Below are 20,344 nucleotides of genomic sequence, written 5' to 3' on the forward strand. Positions count from 1 at the left end.
AAGTCCCCTCCGACAGGGCACCGGGAAGGGTCTCCAGATGAGATCTCGCGGAAACGGAAGCTTGCGGCGGCGGAAAAGTGGTTTGAGACGTATCAATGACGTTGTGACAACCTTCTAGAACAATCGTTGGATCTTCGGCGAGCCGTTGGCTGAACGCTTGCCAGCTCTTCACTCTCACACTTTAGCAACCAACATCACCGTAGCGGCTTGGTGTCAAAACGATAGGGAAAAATCATTGTTAACCTTTCACCAGCAGTCTCAGCAGAGCTGGTCTCGCTTGAGAACCTTTTGTCTACAGTACACGATGAACCAAACAAAGGGGCACAAGGCTGCTGAGAGAAGTTGACTTGAGAGGGCATTTTACCTGCCGATAAAGCTCTATAAGGGCAGTCAACTGCCGCCAAAAAATTACAAGCCCCGACAATCAACTGCTCACAATAAACTACCGCCATATCTAGCTAATCCAATAGTAAACATGTGCATATCCACCAAGTTTAACCTGCGATGAGCCAAGAAGCAAGAAGCTCCTTGAAAGAATCGATACGGTCGACTAGAGGAAACGGTGAATAGGAGGCTACAAATTTTAATCTTGAGGGAGGAGAAGCGAACTGGTACAATGCCGGACCGTGAGGGATGCCGTGAGACAAAAATGACATGGTCCTCTTTAACACAACACTGGCGCATGATGTACTAGAGACACAGATCTCTCGTGATTGGATGGCTCGCATGAAGACTTGTGTCAACCTGAAGCCAAATCAATTGAAATAAAGGGTTTTCCAAAGAAGTAACATTCAGTTCCTGCATTTAACAAGTGCGAATATTTTAGCACAGGTGCATTGAAGCACTTTATTGTGGAAAATGCTGTAAGATGACATAGTTGGCTGTTTTAAAAAAAGTTGACTTTTTACACGGGCATGTATATAGCGTTGGAGGCACCGGTTAACGTGGATTTCGTTCAGTCGTGCGTGCAGCGCGCAACACCTTCCGCGTGCTGGGCCGGCCCATAGAATTTATTTTCTCATTTGTTAAGTCGCAAAAAACAGTGACCTTATTTTCTCATTTGTTAAGTCGCAAAGAACAGTGACCTAAAGGGATTAGAACCAGCGACCTGCTGGTTTCAAGTACACCACCATAACCACCCAGACACTTCCTTAAAAAATGACGTATCTCCTTTTTTGCGTTATTTACTTACTATATTTTTTTGAACGATTTTGTTCAGCTTTTCTTTTTTTCTTTCCCCCCTTTTCTCTCTTTATTCTTACACTCTTTGATAATTGATAAATGCACGGACTTTCATAATTTCGCTATTGTTTTTAAATCGATGAGCTATTTTTTAGTTTGTGAACTTCTTTTCCTAATTTGATGAATTTTTTTTCAAATCAATGAACTATTTTTTCAAGTTTGATGAACTATTTTCAGACAAATAAACATTTTTTAGAATTTGTATGAATTTTTTAACATTGATGAGCTTTTTTTCAAAATTCTGAACTATTTTTCAAAATGCATGAACTTTTTAAAAGTTCGAGGAATATTTTTCAGATAACCGTGAACTTTTGTTCAAAATTTATGAACCCTTTTTCACTTTCGTAAAGTTTTTTGTTTTTCACAATTGTTTTTATTTTTTTTAAAGTTAACGGTTGAAAAACTAGATGAGCGTTCGCTAGAGGAGCTGGCGTCTGCAGCGTTGCATAGGGTCTCCGCGTATATAGTTTATCCTCTCAATCCTCGTTCAAATATACGAGACATTATAGGCTGCACAAATAGAGGAAAAACTTTGGGCCCAAGACCACAAAAAAACAAGCCCATACTCTCCTTTCACAATTCTCATGTATTTTTTCGGAATACGCATATTGATGGAACTTTTTGCTATCTTTCCTTTCCTCTTGTGTGCGGCCGCATCCCAAACTCTTTCCTTCGCTAGACGGGGGACGGGGGACGGGGACGGGCTGAAGGGCCACCGCCGCGCCGCCGGTCAGCTGCCACCGCCGTCGCTTCCGAGCGAAGTGTCGCGCGGGCGCGCTGTAGCCGCGCGACGGACGGGAAGCGCCGTCTCCGTCGAGTTTATTACTTGGCGAGCTGGCCGCTGCAGCTCCCCCCTGCAGCTTGCCGCCGCCGCCGCCAGCCGTGCATCTCCCTGCCGCGCGCGCCGCCGGCTGCCTCCGTACACGGCTGGGGACACGCCGCAGCAAGGTCACCGCGGCCGACAGGTGAACGCCCTTCTTTGATCTACAATACGCGTTTCCAATCCAATTGAATGGTTTTCTTGCGGATCTTGTTGCCACCGTATGCATTGAGCAAACCCTAGACGCCAAGGAAAACCAAATCGGGGTTCCACCTGTGAATTCACGAAGCAGTACATTGGGGATTGGTCTTACTAACGCTGTGGACACCTAGTTTATCAATTTGATGTTTCCTTGGAGTTTCGGTTACTGCCGTCCAGCTTGGGGAAGTTGGTTCGCTAGATTTGGGATTGGTTCACACTACATAATTGTCTGTGGCCTTGATGGTTATGTGCTTTCTTTCGCCTGTAGCTGTTTTTTTCATGTTCTAGATGTCGAAGTTGGGTCTTTGGCTGACTATATGGTGTTTGCTGTTATAACCGAGGCAGTCAGTTTTGACATGGAGTTCATCTTCATCAGATGTTCACGGAAACAGAATAACCCAGGGTATAGAAAGATGATTCAACAAGTTCAATCTCGAGTGTGCAGGCTGCGTTTGTTAATCGAATTATTTTGGCCCTGCATATCCTCACTATGGATATTATATGTAGGTTCCTTATCCATCTACCATAGAATGCGTATCTGCTTCTGGCACTTCCCCTGCGTGTCACTAAGCAAGTAGGTTGATGATTATTGTAAGATTTGCTTTCTCTACACTATTTATTATGTACTCCCTCCGTTCCTAAATATAAGTCTTTTTAGAGGTTCTACTAGAAGACTACATACGGATGTATATAGACATACTTTAGAATGTAGATTCATTCATCTTGCTCTGTATGTAGTCCTCTAATGAAATCTCTAAAAAGACTTATATTTAGAACGGAGGGAGTATGTTGTGTGTATATTCATGGTGTTTGGCACTTGTGCATTATGTGTAAATATTGATAAATAAGGTCCAATTATGTGCTTTTGTCAAGGTGTCAGGGCATGGGGCTTGGGAAAGTTTCCGCAGCACTGTGTTGTAGCATGTCCTGGCGGCAGTGAATGCACATGAGATACGGATGAGGTTTTGTTTGTGAGGAAACATTTTTGGTTATCTACTCCCTCCGTTTCTAAATATAAGCCCTTTTAGATATTTCAATACGGACTACATATGGATGCATATAGACATATTTTAAAATGTAAATTCACTCATATTGCTCCGTATGTAGTCCATAATGAAATCTCTAAAGGTCTTATACTTAGAACGGAGGGAGTATGTTCTCTCTTGGATCGAGTTCTGGGGGCCTTCCCCTATTTAAAGAAGAGATGACATTGCTTAAGGTTAAAGAAATAATAATTGATGTCCTTCCCTCTTAGTGCAATCTTTTCCTATGAGCACTCACAACTCTCTAGAGATATGTCCCTGTTCCTAAGTTTTTTTTTCTACACCTGGTCGTGGTCTATGGGATCATAGCACATAGCCAATGATGGCACATTTCATATAACTCCTGTTATCAAGGTCCAGTAGTGAAAATAGCCCAGTGCACATTTCATTTATCTATGAGTATAATTTCCACAGTCGCACTTAAGATCATGTATGTATTATCCTATCTTTGTTGGAGTTATTTTTCTAGTTTTAGCTTATATTAGATTGCTTTCTTATACTAGTATATTCCTGTACATGCAAAGCACCTTCTAGTCCAAAGTCCAAATGCACTCACTTGAAACACCAAAAGTTCTATAGGAAAACAAATGGAAATGTCTTGACATGCATAAATCCCAAAATTCTAACAGCATGGACAATAACCCTCTGCATCAAGCTTGGAAACATCTCTTTCCACTGTATTCTCAGATCTATCTATCTACCTTCCTGTCTTTCCTTTTTTGCAATTGCTATCCTTGTTCTGTGCAGTATACTCTTTGTTCTTTCCTGCAAATTCTCTCTGTTTATTTTTGGTGATTGATTTGATCCTGAGACCATGAGATCACGGGTTCAAGTCCTGGAAACAGCCTCTTGCAGAAATGCAGGGAAAGGCTGCGTACAATAGACCCAAGTGGTCGGACCCTTCCCCGGACCCTGTGCAAGCAGGAGCTACATGCACTGGGCTGCCCCTTTTTTTTTTTGATTTGATCCTGGGCCACCCATGTGGTACATCTGAAGGTGAGTTAGTCGAGAGCCGCATGCCTTAGGAAGCAGGGTCTATGATAATGGGGTTTGGTGAGGGTGGCAAAGAGACGCTGAGCTCGCTGTGGGGATCGTCGAGGGATAACCGGATGATGCACTCGCTGCTGGATCATGTTTCTTATGTATAGATGAGGATGATTCCAGAGTACTGTAGAGGGTACTGTTGAATTGGGACACTGTAGACGGGAATCCATGCAACCTAGACCATTGGATCGACAATGATCAATGGTTGATTTTGTGTCTCGATCCTAGGAGTCAACATTTCAATACTGGTACACTAAATGGTACTCAATTGCAAAAACGTCCTACATTTGTTTACTGAGGGAGTAGTATAGTTAGCATAGATATTGGTTTCAATTATCCTATGCTAATTTGATTCATGAAGTATTTTGATAATGTTGTGCATATATTGTTTTGTTGTGCTAAAGTCACATCTTATTTTGCTTGAATCCAGGTAAATCGTTGAATGAACAAGTGAAAATACTTTGTTTGAACTCTTCTCCTCTGTAGCTTTAAAATATAGAAATTTGAACTTCTTTATCAGGTAGAATAACTATATGCACAATATATGGTTAAACATTCAATCTATTTCTACCTAATGGGTTTTGATACTTGTTTTTTATTCATCGAAAGAATATATCCACATATTTTGCATTACCATTGCTGAGATTTGCTAAATGATATATAGGTTACCCCCCCCCCCCCCCCTCGTGCGCAGCAATTTTGAATTTTCAGTAGTAACTATGATTATTGGCAGTTCGAAACTTAGATTTAAGAATAGCTATTGATGTTATGTTTTCCCTTAATAGGGCAATTCCCCTCTCAAGGAGGAAAGCACATATGTGAGTCAGAACCTTCTTGTTAAACGTGAACCAGGGACATGCAGATGAATGACGTGAGTTCCTTTCTTTTTCATAGTTTGCTTATAAATATCACATATGTTCTCCAAGCACATATGCCCATTATTGTCTTGTTACTTGTCCTTTTTTTTTGTTATGATTGACTTCTTTCCAAATCGTGTTGGGAAGTGATGTATTTGCATGCCCATACAAACTACATATTATATGTCTGTCTTTGATTTTGTATTCTGAATGTAATTCGTTGGAAATTATTTGATAACCAGCTTGAATCAGAAGATTATATCGCCTCCTATGAGGAGACAAGTTCTGAAGATACTGAAGATGTAAGTCCGAAACTCTTTATTTCTGTCGTATTATTTTCTTGCGTCAACACTATTGGTTACAATTAAAATGTGAAAGGATGTTTTTCCTCAGTCTAATTGGTTAATATTGTGGGTTTTAAATCACCTGAATCATGGAATCTAATTGAAAATTATAGGTGAAAGTCTGTGACGTGTGTGGAAATGTTGGTGATGAGAGGAAGCTCGCTGTTTGCAGCAGATGCAATGATGGTGCTGTGCATATGTGAGGTTTCTTTATACTATTCTCTTTTCTGTAATCCTAGCTAGTTAAGATTATTGTATGGTGTGCCATAATACTTGTTTACTTCTTCATAGTGTCTTATCTTTTTTTTTTTCTCTCTACAGTTACTGTATGTTGGTAATGCTTCAAGAGGTTCCAGAGAGCGGGTGGTTGTGTGATGAGTGCCAAGCTGAGGTAGAAATTGAAGCTGAAAAGAAGAAACTTGAAAAATCTCAAGTAAATTTTGTCATGGTTTCCAGGGAGAATAAAGCGGATGCTAAAAAGGTGGGACATAAAGAATCAGAAGTAGATAATGTCACAAGTGGTTGTACATCTTCCATAAAGGAGGGTGACAGTAGTTTGTGCATGCTAAACAAAGCTTTTCATGACTGTGAGCCGATGTCCAATGATAGAAGTGGCATTTCTAATTTGAAGTCACTAGATCGAGGGATACACATCTTGGGAATGCATGATAATTATGTTTCATCTGTTTCTAAGGCTAAAAACGCGTCTAATGTGGCTCGTGATGCTAAAAAAGTGGGACATAAAGAATCAGAAGTAGGTGATGTCACAAGTGGTTGTACATCTTCCATAAAGGAGGGCGACAGTGGGTTGTGCATGCTAAACAAAGCTTCTCATGACTTTGAGCCGATGTCCAATGATAGTAGTCGCATTTCTAATTTGAAGTCACTAGATAGAGAGGTACACATCTTGGGAATACACGATAATGATGTTTCATCTGTTTCTAAGGCTAAAGACGCGTCTAATGTGGCTCATTGGAATAAAAGGTTAAACAGACAGAGCGAGGCCAATTTTTCAGAAGAGATCAAAGATGTGAGTGCTAAACTCTTGTGTTCTGTTTTATTTTTTACCACTTATTCCAGGTCAAGGTCGCATGCAAAATGCAATTAAGGTGTTTAATCTTTCTCTGACCATAGTGAGTTTTGAATTATTCTTAAATGACAATAGGTGAAAGTATGCGACATTTGTGGAGATGTTGGTGAAGTGGAGAAGCTCACTGTTTGTGGTAGATGCAATGGTGCTGAGCATGTGTAAGATTCTCTTTGCTCCATCGCTTTTTACGATGTTGGTTATTCTCAGTTGATGGTTGGCATATCACTCTGGTTAAGGTCAAACTATTGTTTTTTTCATTTCTTTTGGCATGTAAACTGGAAGCTGAACGACTTATGTGGTGCACACCGATAAAGTAACAACTTACATGATCATTATGCTTTCCCAAAATAGCAGGAACTAAACTTCTCAATTCATCATTTCTTTTGCATAAGTGGTGTTTTTATGCTCTAATGATGTTAACTCCTTTCTTTGTCCCAGTTATTGTATGCAGGTGCTGATGGAAAAGGTTCCAGAGGTCATGTGGTTGTGTGAGGCATGTCAAACTGAGGTAGAATTTGCAGAGGAAAGGATGGAACTAGAAAAATCCCAAGTAATGGTTGGTGCATGTAAATTAGGGTCCTTTGGAGGGCAAACGAATAAACCTGTGGATGATGCAAATAGAGGAAGTTATTTTGAGGATGAAATGGAGGCTGAACATGTGAGTAGTAAAAACTCAAACATGAGAAATCAATCCAATGGTATGGCTACCAAGAGGATAGAAGACGATGCAACGATTACGTTACTGATTGGAAAAGATCTTCCTGAATCTGGTGGTGTATCCGTAGAAGGTGACTCTGCAAAAAGAGTGCCACTTCCGCGCAAAAAATCACTCAAGCTTGACACAGAGAAAGGAAAGGAACCTGCTAGGCCAATGCCAACATCATTGACATTGAATGCTGTGAAGAATCAGGCACCACCTCTTTGTGGTAATTTTTTATCATTATTTTCAACTAAGGAGCTTATACCTACAATCTAGAATGTTCAACTTCTCTTACAGTTGTGGGGACTGTCCCCACGAGCTGCTATTGGACAAAACTATAATCAGTAAGGTTTCCGCAGGTCAACTCCCGAAGTCCATTTCTTTCAACAACAAAAAGATCCCAAAGGTGAAACAACTGGCCATTGAAGTTCCTCAAAAGCCCAATAATCTGAAGGAACCTCTATCCTTAGTTGCAAAACAAGACGGGCCAGTGAACACACTTGCTAAGTCGACATCAGTCAAAAAGCCAAACTCCAGAGAGCCAGTAAGTAAAGTAAAGTCTTCCATCTTACTAGATGTTGAGGAACCAAGAATGATGAATTCAGTAATGAGCCGAAATGTAACGAATAAGAGCGGTACTTCTATATCTGGATATCCCTCTGTTGCTGCATCAATGTTTGTGCCAGTTCTGTCGAAAGCAGAATCCGCAGCTCAGCATCTCAATCAACGAAATAAAAGGGATAACTTAGGCATCGCTTATGGACAAGACGGTAGAAACTTTCCTGGTATATTCCCTTTTCCTTCCTTTTCCTTTTAGACTCTGCTCTATTTCTGTGCTGTAGGTCATGTTTTTTATGGCATACTTTACACTATAGGATAACTATACTTATTTCTTTCAGCACCTAGTGAACCAAAGAGACAGCTTGTAGCAAAAGTCCCGGGAAGCCTAACGCTAATTAGTGCTGAGAGATCCTCAGGTATGCTTTGTTCTGGTGCACAGATGAAGGGAATTCAAATCCCAGATACTTCACTGGTTGATAAAATAAAGAACCCACCTAGCTTGAAGCCAGGTACTTCTAGCAGCAGTTGCACAATGCACTGTCAACAATGTGATGAAGTGGGACATTCTACACAATTTTGTCCTGTTGACAGATTTAGCTTGTTTGTAACAAAACCTTTGAGTGAGGAAACCAGTGATCGAACAGCCAGAAGCAATAGAACATCTCAAGCTACTACTTTGACCGCCACTGAGGACATTTTGGAATCAGCTTATCAATCTGAGCCAATTCCAAAACGCCGCCGTTATCATAACCCATTATATAGGCCTATAAATGTTGTATGTACCTCCATTAGTCACGAGGGAAGCAGTGAGGAGGATGTGAGAAATGCTATGCCTACTCCTAGTATTACAGCTTCTGTAGATTGTCCTGAGCTAAAATACAAAGAGCATCAGGCTGCATCTGCCATGGGAGGAAGATTTGTGGACAGCGGTTCAACTATGTTAAATGATCCGACGGACAAATCGCCAAGCTTTTCACCTAGTGATGACAGAATAACTTCTAGTGTTCCAGAGTTGGCTTACATTTGGCAGTAATATTTCTACCTCTCTATCTCATATATATTTTGATGCTTATTCTAGATAAACTAGTTTGCTACAGAGATCTGCCATTACCATTGAACTAATAAACCTAACAGGTGTAGCCAGGCCATCTTCCAAAGCAACTTGTGTGGAAACACCCCTTTAGGTGAGATCCATGAGATCGAAACAGATGGATGTCTAAAAATACCATAAGATGTTCTGAATGTTTTCGACAAAATTGACACAAGATGCTTTTCGTATGTCACAAATTCCAAACCAAAATTTGATTAGCACTTGAAAAAAAGACAAGTTTTCTCTATGAATAGTTACTCCCGCCGACCCTGAAAATATGGCGTACAAGGCGAGTTTCAGCTGTTGTTCTTGCCCGTACTACCCCTAATAATGCTTAGATGAATATTTAGTGTCATGGGTGCATGCACCATGCAGTTCCTGCAGTACCAGGTCGCTCAGTTTGATTGGTCACATGGAGCCCAAGCAAAGGGGTATTTCGGGGAGATCGCCCAAAAAACTGCATGCGCGCCCTCCTTTTAGGATTTTCTGGTAGAAAGATACATGCCTTGTTTTCACGATTGGAGGGACCGAGGGAGTAACTCTCATTCTTTTGTTTATAATGAGCAACAAAAAATATCTTCTTTTTGCCACTTTGCCTGGATCGAATTCAAACTTGAACAGGGTAGATGCATCTTGTCTGAATGTTGTCAATTTTATCAGTACCCCAGTAACTTTTTGGACCACCAGATGCAGATCTGATGTATCACACCCAAAGGGGTGATTCATACAAATTGCTCCCCACATCTTCATGTTTCATACTGGGTTTTGTATCATCTCATGTGTCCTTGATAGTTGCAACTATCCTTGATTGCAAGAACTTGTACTTCCTCCGTTCCTAAATATAAGTCTTTTTAGAGGTTCCACTAGAAGACTACGTACGGATGTATATAGACATACTTTAGAGTGTAGATTCAATCATTTTGCTCCGTATGCAGTCCTCTAATGAAATCTCTAAAAAGACATATATTTAGGAACAGAGGGAGTATTTAAGTAATTGTTTTCATCATACGCGTTAAATTTTATTCTACTTACTTATCTTTGAACAGAGGTTGTTTTGCACTATGGAAGACTGGACGGCCACCTAAATTTTGCAAGGGCTTGCAAGGACACTTATCATGTTCTGCTTCACAAAAGGTTCTGGAAATAGCAAAGAAATTCCCTTCTGAAATCCGACTTGAGCAACTTCCTCGCCGGAATATATGCCCCCCACCATTCGATGGAGATGGCCTTTCGTATGGCAGTATTGATCTTTTTTTCTTTGCGACAGATATCCAGAGGTATTTCCCTTGAAGCTTTTCTCTTTCATTATTACTTGAATTGTTCGAAAAGGATATTAGTTAAAATGCACACAAACTTACAATTTAAATTGCTTATATTTTTGCCTACAGTTATGAGAGGCATTACAGTAAGTTAGTAGAAAGGATGCTGACAGGCGATTTGGCACTCAGAGGAAACATTGAAACAGCTGAGTTGCTCATATTTCCTTCCAATATCCTGCCAAAAAGCTTTCGAAGTAAGAAGTCGCTCACCTATTCAAGTGATGCTTTTATCTTTATCACATTTTACTCTGATAGAACTTACTTTTCCTTATTCTGCTTCAGGATGGAACATGTCCTATTATCTATGGGGTGTATTTAGAGTCAGAAGAAAAGATCCGAACCTTTCATATCATGCACCCACAAGAAAACATTCTAATTTCAATGGGAATCTCTTGGCCGTGGGTCGAAGAACTCATGCTCACGCTTCTTCTGGCCCCAGTTTCTATTACTCACCTACTTGTGAAGATTCTCCATCTATCATGCCCTTGGAAGCTAATCATGAGGGTTGCGCCAATGTTGAGAATTCTCTAGGTGAGCCTTTCTGTGGAGGACCTTTAGAAGATCAGCATCATGGTTCAGTTACAGCTAGCTTATCAACAGATAACAATAGCGCTATTAATGAATTTATCACAGCTCCAACAAGAAAAAGCAGGTGGGTGTTATAATTTAATTTGACGTGTTGCATTTTTTCCTTCCAATGGTTTTAAACAAAAAATTCAATCACTCTATTGGATGCATTTGATTAAAGAATAAGATGACAGCTGCCATTGCGTGTGTGGATGTTATGCTTGCCTGCTTACGCCATCTTGCCTATTGGCCTTTGACTGCTACACGTATGTTTTACAAAAATATTAATATGACTGCTTGTATCGACGTAAATGTTTACTCTTAGCTATACGTGTGTGGAAACATGTTTATTCAGAACATTAAGACAATGCAGGGGTGTTATCATAATGGTCAGTGAACATTTGTTTCATTTTTCCTGATTTTCATTGTCTAATTTATATCTTGTTGAAAAAACAGGTAAAGAGAGTACACCCGTAAGCATGACAATGCAAAGGACCTGTGGGGACCAGGTCTAGTTGATCGCGATCAGTATGTCGCTAATTGATATCATGAGAACATCCACACAGAGCAATCACACACTTACATTGCTGGGACCAGATTGGTATACATGCACTGCATAGGAATCCTTTGTGAAGTTTGGGTGTGCTTAATATGAGCGCTGAGCGGAATGCGTTGTTCCTTCCCTTCTCGCTAACGAAAGCGGTAGGTTGCCTAGGCTGAGCACGTAAGGTGCAGGCGGGTGCGTACGTGCGTTGCAGCAGCGCTAGGCGGGAAAAAGTGATGACCAGGCGAGAGTTGGAAAACCTAACAGATCAAGAGGGGTGAGAGTGAGACTGAAGGGAGAAAACCTAACGGATCAAGAGGGGTGAGAGTGAGACTGAAGAGAGCTTGGTCGCCGCCGAGTAAAGGAACCCAGCCCTGCTGTGAGCTCCTCTTCCGCTGCTCCTGCTCGCTCCCTGTTTGAGTGATCGGTGCTTGCTGTTGCTGTATGCAACTGTTGATGTGTGAGTTTGTGACCGTCTGGAGGCAAAATTCGCTGTTTTGGCCGTTTTGACCTTTTGCTGAAAGTTAAGGCGGATCTGATCCCGGTTGGGATTTTTTTTGATCTGATCCTTTTGCTACCGTCGGAGTGTCACATCCAGTTTTTGGCCTTCCTGATTAATTAACTTATTTTAAAAATTAGGACCAATTAATTTTTTTTGTGAATACTTGTGATGCTTGAACTGACTATTGTTTACCTGTTTGTTTGAATGCATGTGATTGCTTTCCATTAATTCTTGCCATCCTTCATCTCACCTCCTCATCCCATGTTCTCCTGTTTAATGATCATGCCATGTGTTTAGTACAAATATCTACTTTTACCAAATATTATTTTTACCAAAAAACATTTCTTGAATTAAACCTTAAACCCCGTGAGATGAGACTTGTACTACAAGTCCTTAAATTAGGAAATTTATTTTGCATTAATTATTTTATTTAAAACCTATTATCAAAATGTCTTCCAAAAATCACAATATTATTATTTTAAAAGTTATTTTATTATTTTATTTAAGAGCCTTTCTGTGAGGTCATAAATGGTCTTTTATGAAGGAAAGTTATTTTTATTCTTTCCAAAATATTTAAGAAAAATTAGGGAAACTCAGTGGATATATTTGTTCTATATATATATATGAGTTTTAACATATGGTCATATTTAAAATATTGGTCAAATCCCTCTAAAACCACACCTGTCTATTTCAAGCTTTTAGAAGAAATATTCTCAATAAATTTCAGTAAAATTCCAGCATGTCACCTATGTTATTCTTGATGATCTTGACAAGTTTCAACTCAATCCAAGTTGATTTGACTCCCCTAATTATTTTAAAACCCTATCTGTCCAGATTCAGATTTGAGCAACTCTACATTGTGAAGTGTCTCCAATTGTGCTCAAATTGGTGGACATGTTCTAATGTTTCAATAATGCATCCACACCAAGTGGTGTATCAAGGAGAATAGAAGAACCTGTCTTACGACCCTCAAAACCCTCTCTGTTGATTTCTGACTTTGGTAAACTTTACATTATAAAGTTTTTCCAATTGACCTCAATCTTTTTTTTTGATAACAAATTGACCTCAAACTTTTTGTGCATGCCTTAATGCTCAAATAATGCCCCTACAACAAATATTGAATTTGTGGGAATTGAATTGAATAGTGTAAGCAAAGCCATTTCTGTCCATTTCACGAGTTTTTCAAGTCTACATTGGAAAACTTCTCCAGCAAATCCCAAATTTGATGTGCAAGCTTATTTTTATCTATTATTTGATCCTGTTAAGTTTCATAGCCATTGGAATCCATTTGGTAGCCAACCACAGATCAAACACCTTGTGTGCACTCATTAAATTGGCTTTTTTACCCCTTCCACATTTACCCTTGAACTTCACTTTCTACCACACCTGTCTCTAGTTACATTTTACCTCCAGTAACATTTCCATGGCCATTGATCAATTGTTGAACGAGAACCTTTTGTAACTACTTCTCATTTTCATCCTTGGCAACACTGTTTTACCTCTTCTGCTTAAGCTAGTACCCCCAAATTCTTTCCAGAGCCTCTCTAGTGTGTTAATGCTTCATTTCAAACCAAGATATGGCATGCTCATGTGGAGAAAATGAGCAGCACATCTACAAGTTCATTTCTGGCTGAAAGGTAGCTTTGTATAGCAAGTGCTAGCTACACTTCTTTGCTTGAGCTGAATTTTTTGCATATATGTAGTCCTTCCATACCACATGCTCCAGGACATGGTTTCACCTCCCATCTCTGCCTATAAAAACCACTTGTATCAGCCTCTAGTCTCCTGCTGAAATGTTTACCTCAGTCAACAACCGTTCAAATCAACTCCACTTGAAGCCAAACTCCCCACTCACCTTCCAGATAGCATGCCCCACCTCCCAGACATGTTTGACTGGTCTTGGCAGCCCCGTGGACACAAGTTGCCGTGGTGACCACCACCCTGGCCTGCAGTATGGATGCTCTGCGCCTTGTCTCCTTCTTCCAGACCTCTTTCGACTGTTGCAGCACGTCTCAAAGCATCGGGGTATCCCATTTGACTGGTACAAGCTCCTCCCGACGCTGGCTAGCCTCCAAGACGCCCCAGGGACGCGTGTCTTCATGCATGACAGAGAGCTCTGGGAGCTCTCGAGCTCACCTTCGGCCACCTTCTCCTTATGGCTTTTCCTTGAGTGCCCTAAGCCTCCAGGACCCCTCCCTCTCTCCCTGGAACCCCCTCGAGCTCCCCATTCTCCCCCAGGCCTTCCTCCTCCTCCTGCCATAGCCATGGCCGAACTCCCGAGGGTCCCCGCGCGAGCCAACCAACCCAGGGGATTCCCCCTTGCCTCTAGCCCTCTTGGAGTTCCTCCTGGCCGGAGAAGATCCTCCCCCTCGCCTCTAGATCCCTCCCTTCGCCCTGGTGCCGACACCAGAGAAGGCCGACGGCCATTCCCGCCGCCAGTCGCGCCCACGTCGCGGCGGCTCTCTCGGCAGGCGAGCGACACCTGGATGGGCACGGCGCTCCGCCCTGAGCCCCGGCGGGCAGCCCGCTCGAAGCGGTGGGCCGGAGGCACCAGCAGCCACCGCCAAGCCTCCCTGCGTTCCCCGTCGCGAGCTTGAAGAAGACTTGTCGCCAGGGCCCTCCAGTCGGTCAGCCATCTGGGGCAAGGCACTGACGGGTGGGTCCAGGCTCGGGCAAGTGGAAACAGCTCCGGTGAGAACCGCTTCCGTAAGGCGAAAGCGCATCCGGCCTAATACGCCTTCGGCGTAGCCTCTTTCCTTGCAGACCGAGCAGATGGGCCGGCCCGGTGGCTAACTGTCGCCGTGAGCGCGATATAGTCTTCCTGGTAGATCTCCTTTGAGATTCTTTCTTTTTCTCTAAAACTTCATATATCCATCATAAAATCATACTAACTCCAAATTACTTGATTCAAATTTCTACAGGTTCCTAAATTCAAGCTCTATCCACATATGTGCCTTGCACATTTTTCCAAGACATGTTTCTGTGGTGTTTTATTTAAATCCAGTTCTGGATAATTTAAACCCCACTTTGTGAAAATCCTAGAGGACTCAATTCAACTCCAATTGGAGTGATTCCAATTCCTAGGGCCTTCTAAAATCATGCCCTATTTTTGAAGCCTTGGTCAACATTTTTGTGTGACTTACTTCTGGTCGAATAAATAAATAGCTTCCTATTGCTATTTATTCCATATTAGAGAACTCCTAGAATATTCATCTCAACTCCAAATCCAGTGAGACGACTTCCTAAATATTTCTAAAATCATGCTCTGATTATTGAGTGCCTCCACTCATTTTTAAGAGAATGATTTATGTAGGCTTCTTCAATAATCACCTAATCCTCTTTCCATCCATTCAAAAATCCTTGTTGATTCAAATCTCCTATTGAAAGCTTCAGGTATTTTTCTTATGATCAGAGAGGTCCAAGAAAAATATAACTTCTATTTTTGTGGCACTTGTATTTTCTGCTTGCTGTGTGACTTACCGTGGTTGTTTTCGACGATAGTTGACGGGTAGACGGAGTATTGGGAGTTGGAGCGGAAGACCTCGAAGACCCCGAGGACTTACGTGAGCAAGGCAAGCAACCCTTTGACCATGACTGAGCATATGTTACTTTGCATGATGAAATAACAAGTATTCTCGTTGCATATGATCATAAGTGCCGGTAATCATTTGATATGATTTTACCGAAGGCTCCCCGGAGCACATGCATTGAGCTTGACTCTACCCCTTGAGTGTCATGCAATACCATGTTGACAAGTAAAGATAGAAGTAGTATTATCATGAGCATGTTGATGACATAAAGCAAGAGTTTACTAAAACCCCGTCGGGTGCCACTAATACTCGAGGGTGATGATGAGTTAGGTGGTCACTTTTGGTGAAGTGATGCACCCGATATTTGTGTGAGTATGGTTTCGGAAATGGGAATAGATTTATGATGTGTCGACCGTCCCAACCTTACCAGTACGACCACGTTACCCCTTATGGGACGGGGCTATGTTAATTACTCTGGTCGGTGCTAGCAAAGAGCCACATTACTAGTGGCAGGAGTGATGTGTGGTCACTCTCGTGATGGGGTCGTGCCGGGTAGGACGACTATGCCATTTTTATGAGTTCCAGTCACACTGTTGGTCCCCGCATGGTTGGTACTGTCCAGAGTTGGTGCTCGTAAGACGTACAACATGTGCGCTGGGTACCAATCGAGTGGACCTCTTTGTCTAGTATCGTCAGGGAAAGGCATTGATCGGGTACTTACCTCGGGTATGTGATATACCGCGAGTCGTGGATGACACGGAAGTTTCTCGGATCTCGTGGGTCCAGCATACTACCTCTGCAGAGTGTAAACTATTCGAATAGCCGTGTCTACGGTCAAGGACAGTTGGGTAATCCTGCTTAAACTACGTCCAGTTGTTTCCGCATAAACCAAGTGTGTGTGTGAGTGTGTGTGTGTTGTTGGAAAAAGACGTTGCTATGATAGCAATGATATGACCAAGTTCGGCGACTTGTCATATAGGGTGAACCCGGATGGTTCAGCCCTCGACAGATATATTGATATCGGTAACCTGTTCTTCAAAAGTAATTCTTTAACTTGATGCATATTCATGATCATTCCACCTAGATGACTTACACCAAAGATGCATGATATTGTTATCCTTCACTTCCATTGTTCATATCATGGGCTGTTTGCGAGTACATTCAAGGTACTCATTGGCTTGCCACTGGTTATTTCATTGACCAGGTATGAAAGAACGGGATATGGTGAAGATTAACTCAGTGACGTTCTTGCGAGCTAGGACGCTTCCCAGTTAGAATGCCTGTAGGTTAAGGCTGATGGCATGGGTTCACGCTTTCAACCAATAATTCCGCTATTGGTCCAGTTTGCAGTGTAGGCCTTTAAGGCCCTATATATGTAAGACTTGTCCGAGGTGGTCATTTACTGTATCAAATAGTATGTATGGATGTGAGACTCTTTTATTCGGTATCTGTGTTCGGTGAGCATTGATCTCTGGGATCGCTGAGCACGGCGATCTCGACTCGTAAGTCGGGGTCCCCACACGGAGCCCTTGGCGGTAGGGTATAACAACCTAGCCCTTGATGGTAGGAAAATGGTCTACCGCCGGAGGGGCTGGCTGTAGACCATGTGACCCTATCCCTTAGTGGTGCGCTGGTAGGCACACGCGTATTGTGTCCGCAACTTAGAGATCTTTTCACGATAGGCGTGCAACCCTATTGCCAGGGGCATCGGTGGTAGGTTGTTATACCCTATTGTCAAGGGCTTCGACGATAGCAAAAGGGTCGATTTTGTTCCAACCGAGGTCAGATCCGGCTTAACTTTCAGCAAAAGGTCAAAATAATGAATTTGGCCCTGTGTGGATGCTTTGCTGCTGTTGTTGTGCGTGGACGCTCGGCTGTTTGCTGTTGGGGTATTATTTATGTCTAATCGATGATGACCTGCAAGTGCATATGAATGTTGTAGCACTTTTGTGATAAGTGAAATGTCGAACCCCACAAAAAGCGAAAGGATGGCACCACAAACCTTACAATTACATCACTTAACGTGGTTTAGTACGCATCCAAGCGGGAGTTCGAAAATAGTCTACTTGCTAAGAAGACAAATAAAAAAAGTTTTTACTAAACTACAAACGGGAAAAATGTTTTTACTAAACTACGGGAAACAACGCTTGAGTAGTAAATGTTCTGGAGTGATTTGAATCATCATCACGAGTACTAAGCCACTTTGTATGATTCCCGCTGGGAGAGTGAATAAAGTAAACAACTAAACATCCCCGCTTTGGTTACTGCATACCCTCATGGCACCATCGTGCTCCCTCACTCCGGTTATAACAATGATGGGTAGAGGTCTCTCCATGGTCACGGCATTAAGTTTGGTGGTTATTCACTAATCCCTATTGTAATGATCAGGGACGAATAAAGTTAGCTCTGTCACTAACCTACCTCCTCAAAAGCCTTCACATCAACATGAATTGCCTCATATCCACAAGGGGCCAATGTTGCACGAGTGCTCTTCACAACACCATGCGACAACCAACACAATTCGTATGGAGAGAATAATTGGATTGCTTATTCAATAAAGTACTAACCACACAAGGGTTCATCCAAATCCTTAAGAACCAATACAACCACTCAAACATTAGAGAGGGAGAAGGCAAGTTACAAGATGACATGGAGCTGGTGGAGGAGAGGAGCACGACGGAGGCGATGGTGATGATGGCAGCGCCAGCGGTGGAGATTGTGATCGTGGCGGTGTCGATGATGGAGATCACACCGACCCGGAGGCCAGTGCGTGTGATGGAGGTGCCTCCTCTTGCCTTGGCTCTTCTTCTTTCTTATGGATGTGGTCTTGGAGCAACAATGAAGATGGATGACGACTATGCGTTGATGAATGATGGAGGTTAGGAGGCGCCTAGGGTTGTAGGCGCTTATAAAGAGGTGTCTCGGTTTCTCCTGTGTTGATGTGGTCATCTAAGGGTTCAAGATGACCCTTATCCTCTTCCATTACCTTCTCTATAGTCCAAGGATCACATGGAAAAAAACTGGGATGAAATTGATGAAGAATACCGCCAGGGCCTTACGTATGAATTTTCCTTCTTCTAAAATTTCTTTTTTTTAAATGCGATACTAGAGTAGTTTGCAAACAAGTTTATCAAACGGAAAAGATGACGCTCGAACGTCAGAAATGTTCCATTTTTTCCAACACGAATCACTGACCATAGAACTGCCACATCATCTTTTGCAAATGTTCGGGTTGTATCTCGCCGCGACTAAACGAAGTGACCACACTGCCTAATCCATTTGCTACGACCACACCCACACCACACACCTCCAACATCTTTCAATCAATACACATGAGTTGCCAGGTGGAGGGTAGCTTGTGTGGGTTATTGATCCGGCAACGCGCGATCGCAGAGTGGAGGAGATCGCTTGGGAAGCGTTGGCTGTAGAATAGGCAGAGGAGCGGTGGGAAGGCGATGCAGATGGTGTAGTCGGCAAAGGAGGTGCACCCCTGCTACTGCTGAGGTGCTGACACAGCTACATGAGCGGCGACGGTGGATCCCGTTGTCAGGCGTCTCATATGCCCCATCGCCTTTCTTCGGGGGGGGGGGGCATCTGAAAAGGATCGAGATGGACCTAGAGGGGGGGGGGGGGTGAATAGGTACAGTTCCAAATTTTAATAATTACTTAGCAATTTTAGGCAAAAGTGCGGAATATGAGTGTAGGCCTAATAATTGCTACGACAAGGAGTAAGCTATTTAGAGTGAAGTAAGACAAGCGGTAAACAATAATCAAATACAAGTACGTAATAAGGATTAACACAAGTAGAGAGTTAGGGTTAGGAATAACCAAAACTCCAAGAGAGACAAGGATGTATCCCGATGTTCACTTCCTTGGAGGGAAGCTACGTCACCGTTAGAGGGGCGGATGTTACCACGAAGGCACACCAACGCCACGAAGGCTCACCCTATTCTCCCTTTGAGATAACTCAACGAAGGCGTTTCTCAACCACTAGTGGTAAGCCTTGAGGTGGCTTCCAAACCTTCACAAACTTCCCGGGGGAAATCACAATGGTTTGATTCCTCTTCGAAGACTCCTACCGCCTAGGAGTCTCCAACCTCCAAGAGTAACAAGATCACGGGGATTGCTCAAAACTTGCTCAAATCACAAATCACTTTGGTGGGAAGGAGGAGAGGGAGACGATCTATCTTTTGATTGGAACAACACTCAAAGGGACTCACAAATGCTCTTGGGATCTAAGATTTGGTGTAGACAAGAGTGAGTGAGAAGAAGGGTGTTCTTGGATGTATTCTAGCTGTGTTGAACACCCTTTCACGAAGTGGGAGAGGGGTATATATAGTGGGGAGTGTAAAACAGCCGTTTGGGACACTTTAAGTCACACAGGGTCCGGACGTCCGGCAGTTCTTGGATGTCCGAGCGTCCGCAAGGGGTCGGACGTCCGACAGGGGTCGGTCGTTCGAGGGTTGTAGCTATGACTGGAAACACTGTGAATTGAACAGCGACCGGACGTCCGGAGATGGCCGGAAATCCGAGTTATTCGACTCAACTTCTTCTGGTGGGAGGTTCCGGATTTCCGAAAGGGGACGGACGTCCGGCCCTCGGACGTCCGGAGGGAGCCGAAAATCCGAGTTATAGAGCTCATGTTCTTCTGGTGCAGGGCTCCGGATTTCCGAACCTGGTCGGACGTCCGGCCCTCGGATGTCCGGAGGGAGCCGGAAATCCGAGTTATAGAGCTCATGTTCTTCTGGTGCAGGGCTCCGGATTTCCGAACCTGGTCGGACGTCCGGCCCTCGGATGTCCGGAGGGAGCCGGAAATCCGAGTTATATGACTCAAATACTTCTGGTGGAGGGCTCCGGATTTCCGAAGCCTGCCGGTCGTCCGGCCCTCGG

General features: G+C 42.9%; 1 protein-coding gene across 3 annotated transcripts; it reads left to right on the forward strand.

Annotated features, from left to right (window-relative positions):
- The first annotated feature begins 1,922 nt into the window (after nt 1-1,922).
- Nucleotides 1,923-12,152, forward strand: LOC123399987. 3 transcript variants are annotated; one of them, XM_045094376.1, is made up of 15 exons: nt 1,923-2,207; nt 5,136-5,221; nt 5,450-5,509; nt 5,665-5,750; nt 5,873-6,032; nt 6,498-6,581; nt 6,717-6,799; nt 7,080-7,567; nt 7,701-8,126; nt 8,241-8,931; nt 10,039-10,269; nt 10,381-10,505; nt 10,594-10,842; nt 11,335-11,346; nt 11,413-12,152. In XM_045094376.1, the coding sequence occupies exons 2-15, from the start codon at nt 5,207-5,209 to the stop codon at nt 11,496-11,498; spliced, it is 2,796 nt and encodes a 931-aa protein (XP_044950311.1). In that variant the 5' UTR covers nt 1,923-2,207; nt 5,136-5,206; the 3' UTR covers nt 11,499-12,152. The 3 variants fall into 3 exon arrangements, with proteins under 3 accessions (XP_044950311.1, XP_044950310.1, XP_044950312.1); XM_045094375.1 differs by having other exon boundaries at nt 10,594-10,963; nt 11,413-11,561; XM_045094377.1 differs by lacking the exons at nt 1,923-2,207; nt 5,136-5,221; nt 5,450-5,509; nt 11,413-12,152 and having other exon boundaries at nt 5,687-5,755; nt 10,594-10,963; nt 11,335-11,397.
- Nucleotides 12,153-20,344: the final 8,192 nt, after the last annotated feature.

The sequence above is a fragment of the Hordeum vulgare genome, chromosome 5H (assembly GCF_904849725.1).
Source record: "Hordeum vulgare subsp. vulgare chromosome 5H, MorexV3_pseudomolecules_assembly, whole genome shotgun sequence".
Classification (NCBI taxonomy): domain Eukaryota; kingdom Viridiplantae; phylum Streptophyta; class Magnoliopsida; order Poales; family Poaceae; genus Hordeum; species Hordeum vulgare.

What these genes read in the sequence shown, in the direction of transcription:
- LOC123399987 (XM_045094375.1), top strand. An exon ending in GTTCTGAAGATACTGAAGAT is followed by an intron (nt 5,510 to 5,664) that starts GTAAGTCCGAAA and finishes TGAAAATTATAG; the next exon opens with GTGAAAGTCTGTGACGTGTG. An exon ending in TTTGCGACAGATATCCAGAG is followed by an intron (nt 10,270 to 10,380) that starts GTATTTCCCTTG and finishes TTTTGCCTACAG; the next exon opens with TTATGAGAGGCATTACAGTA.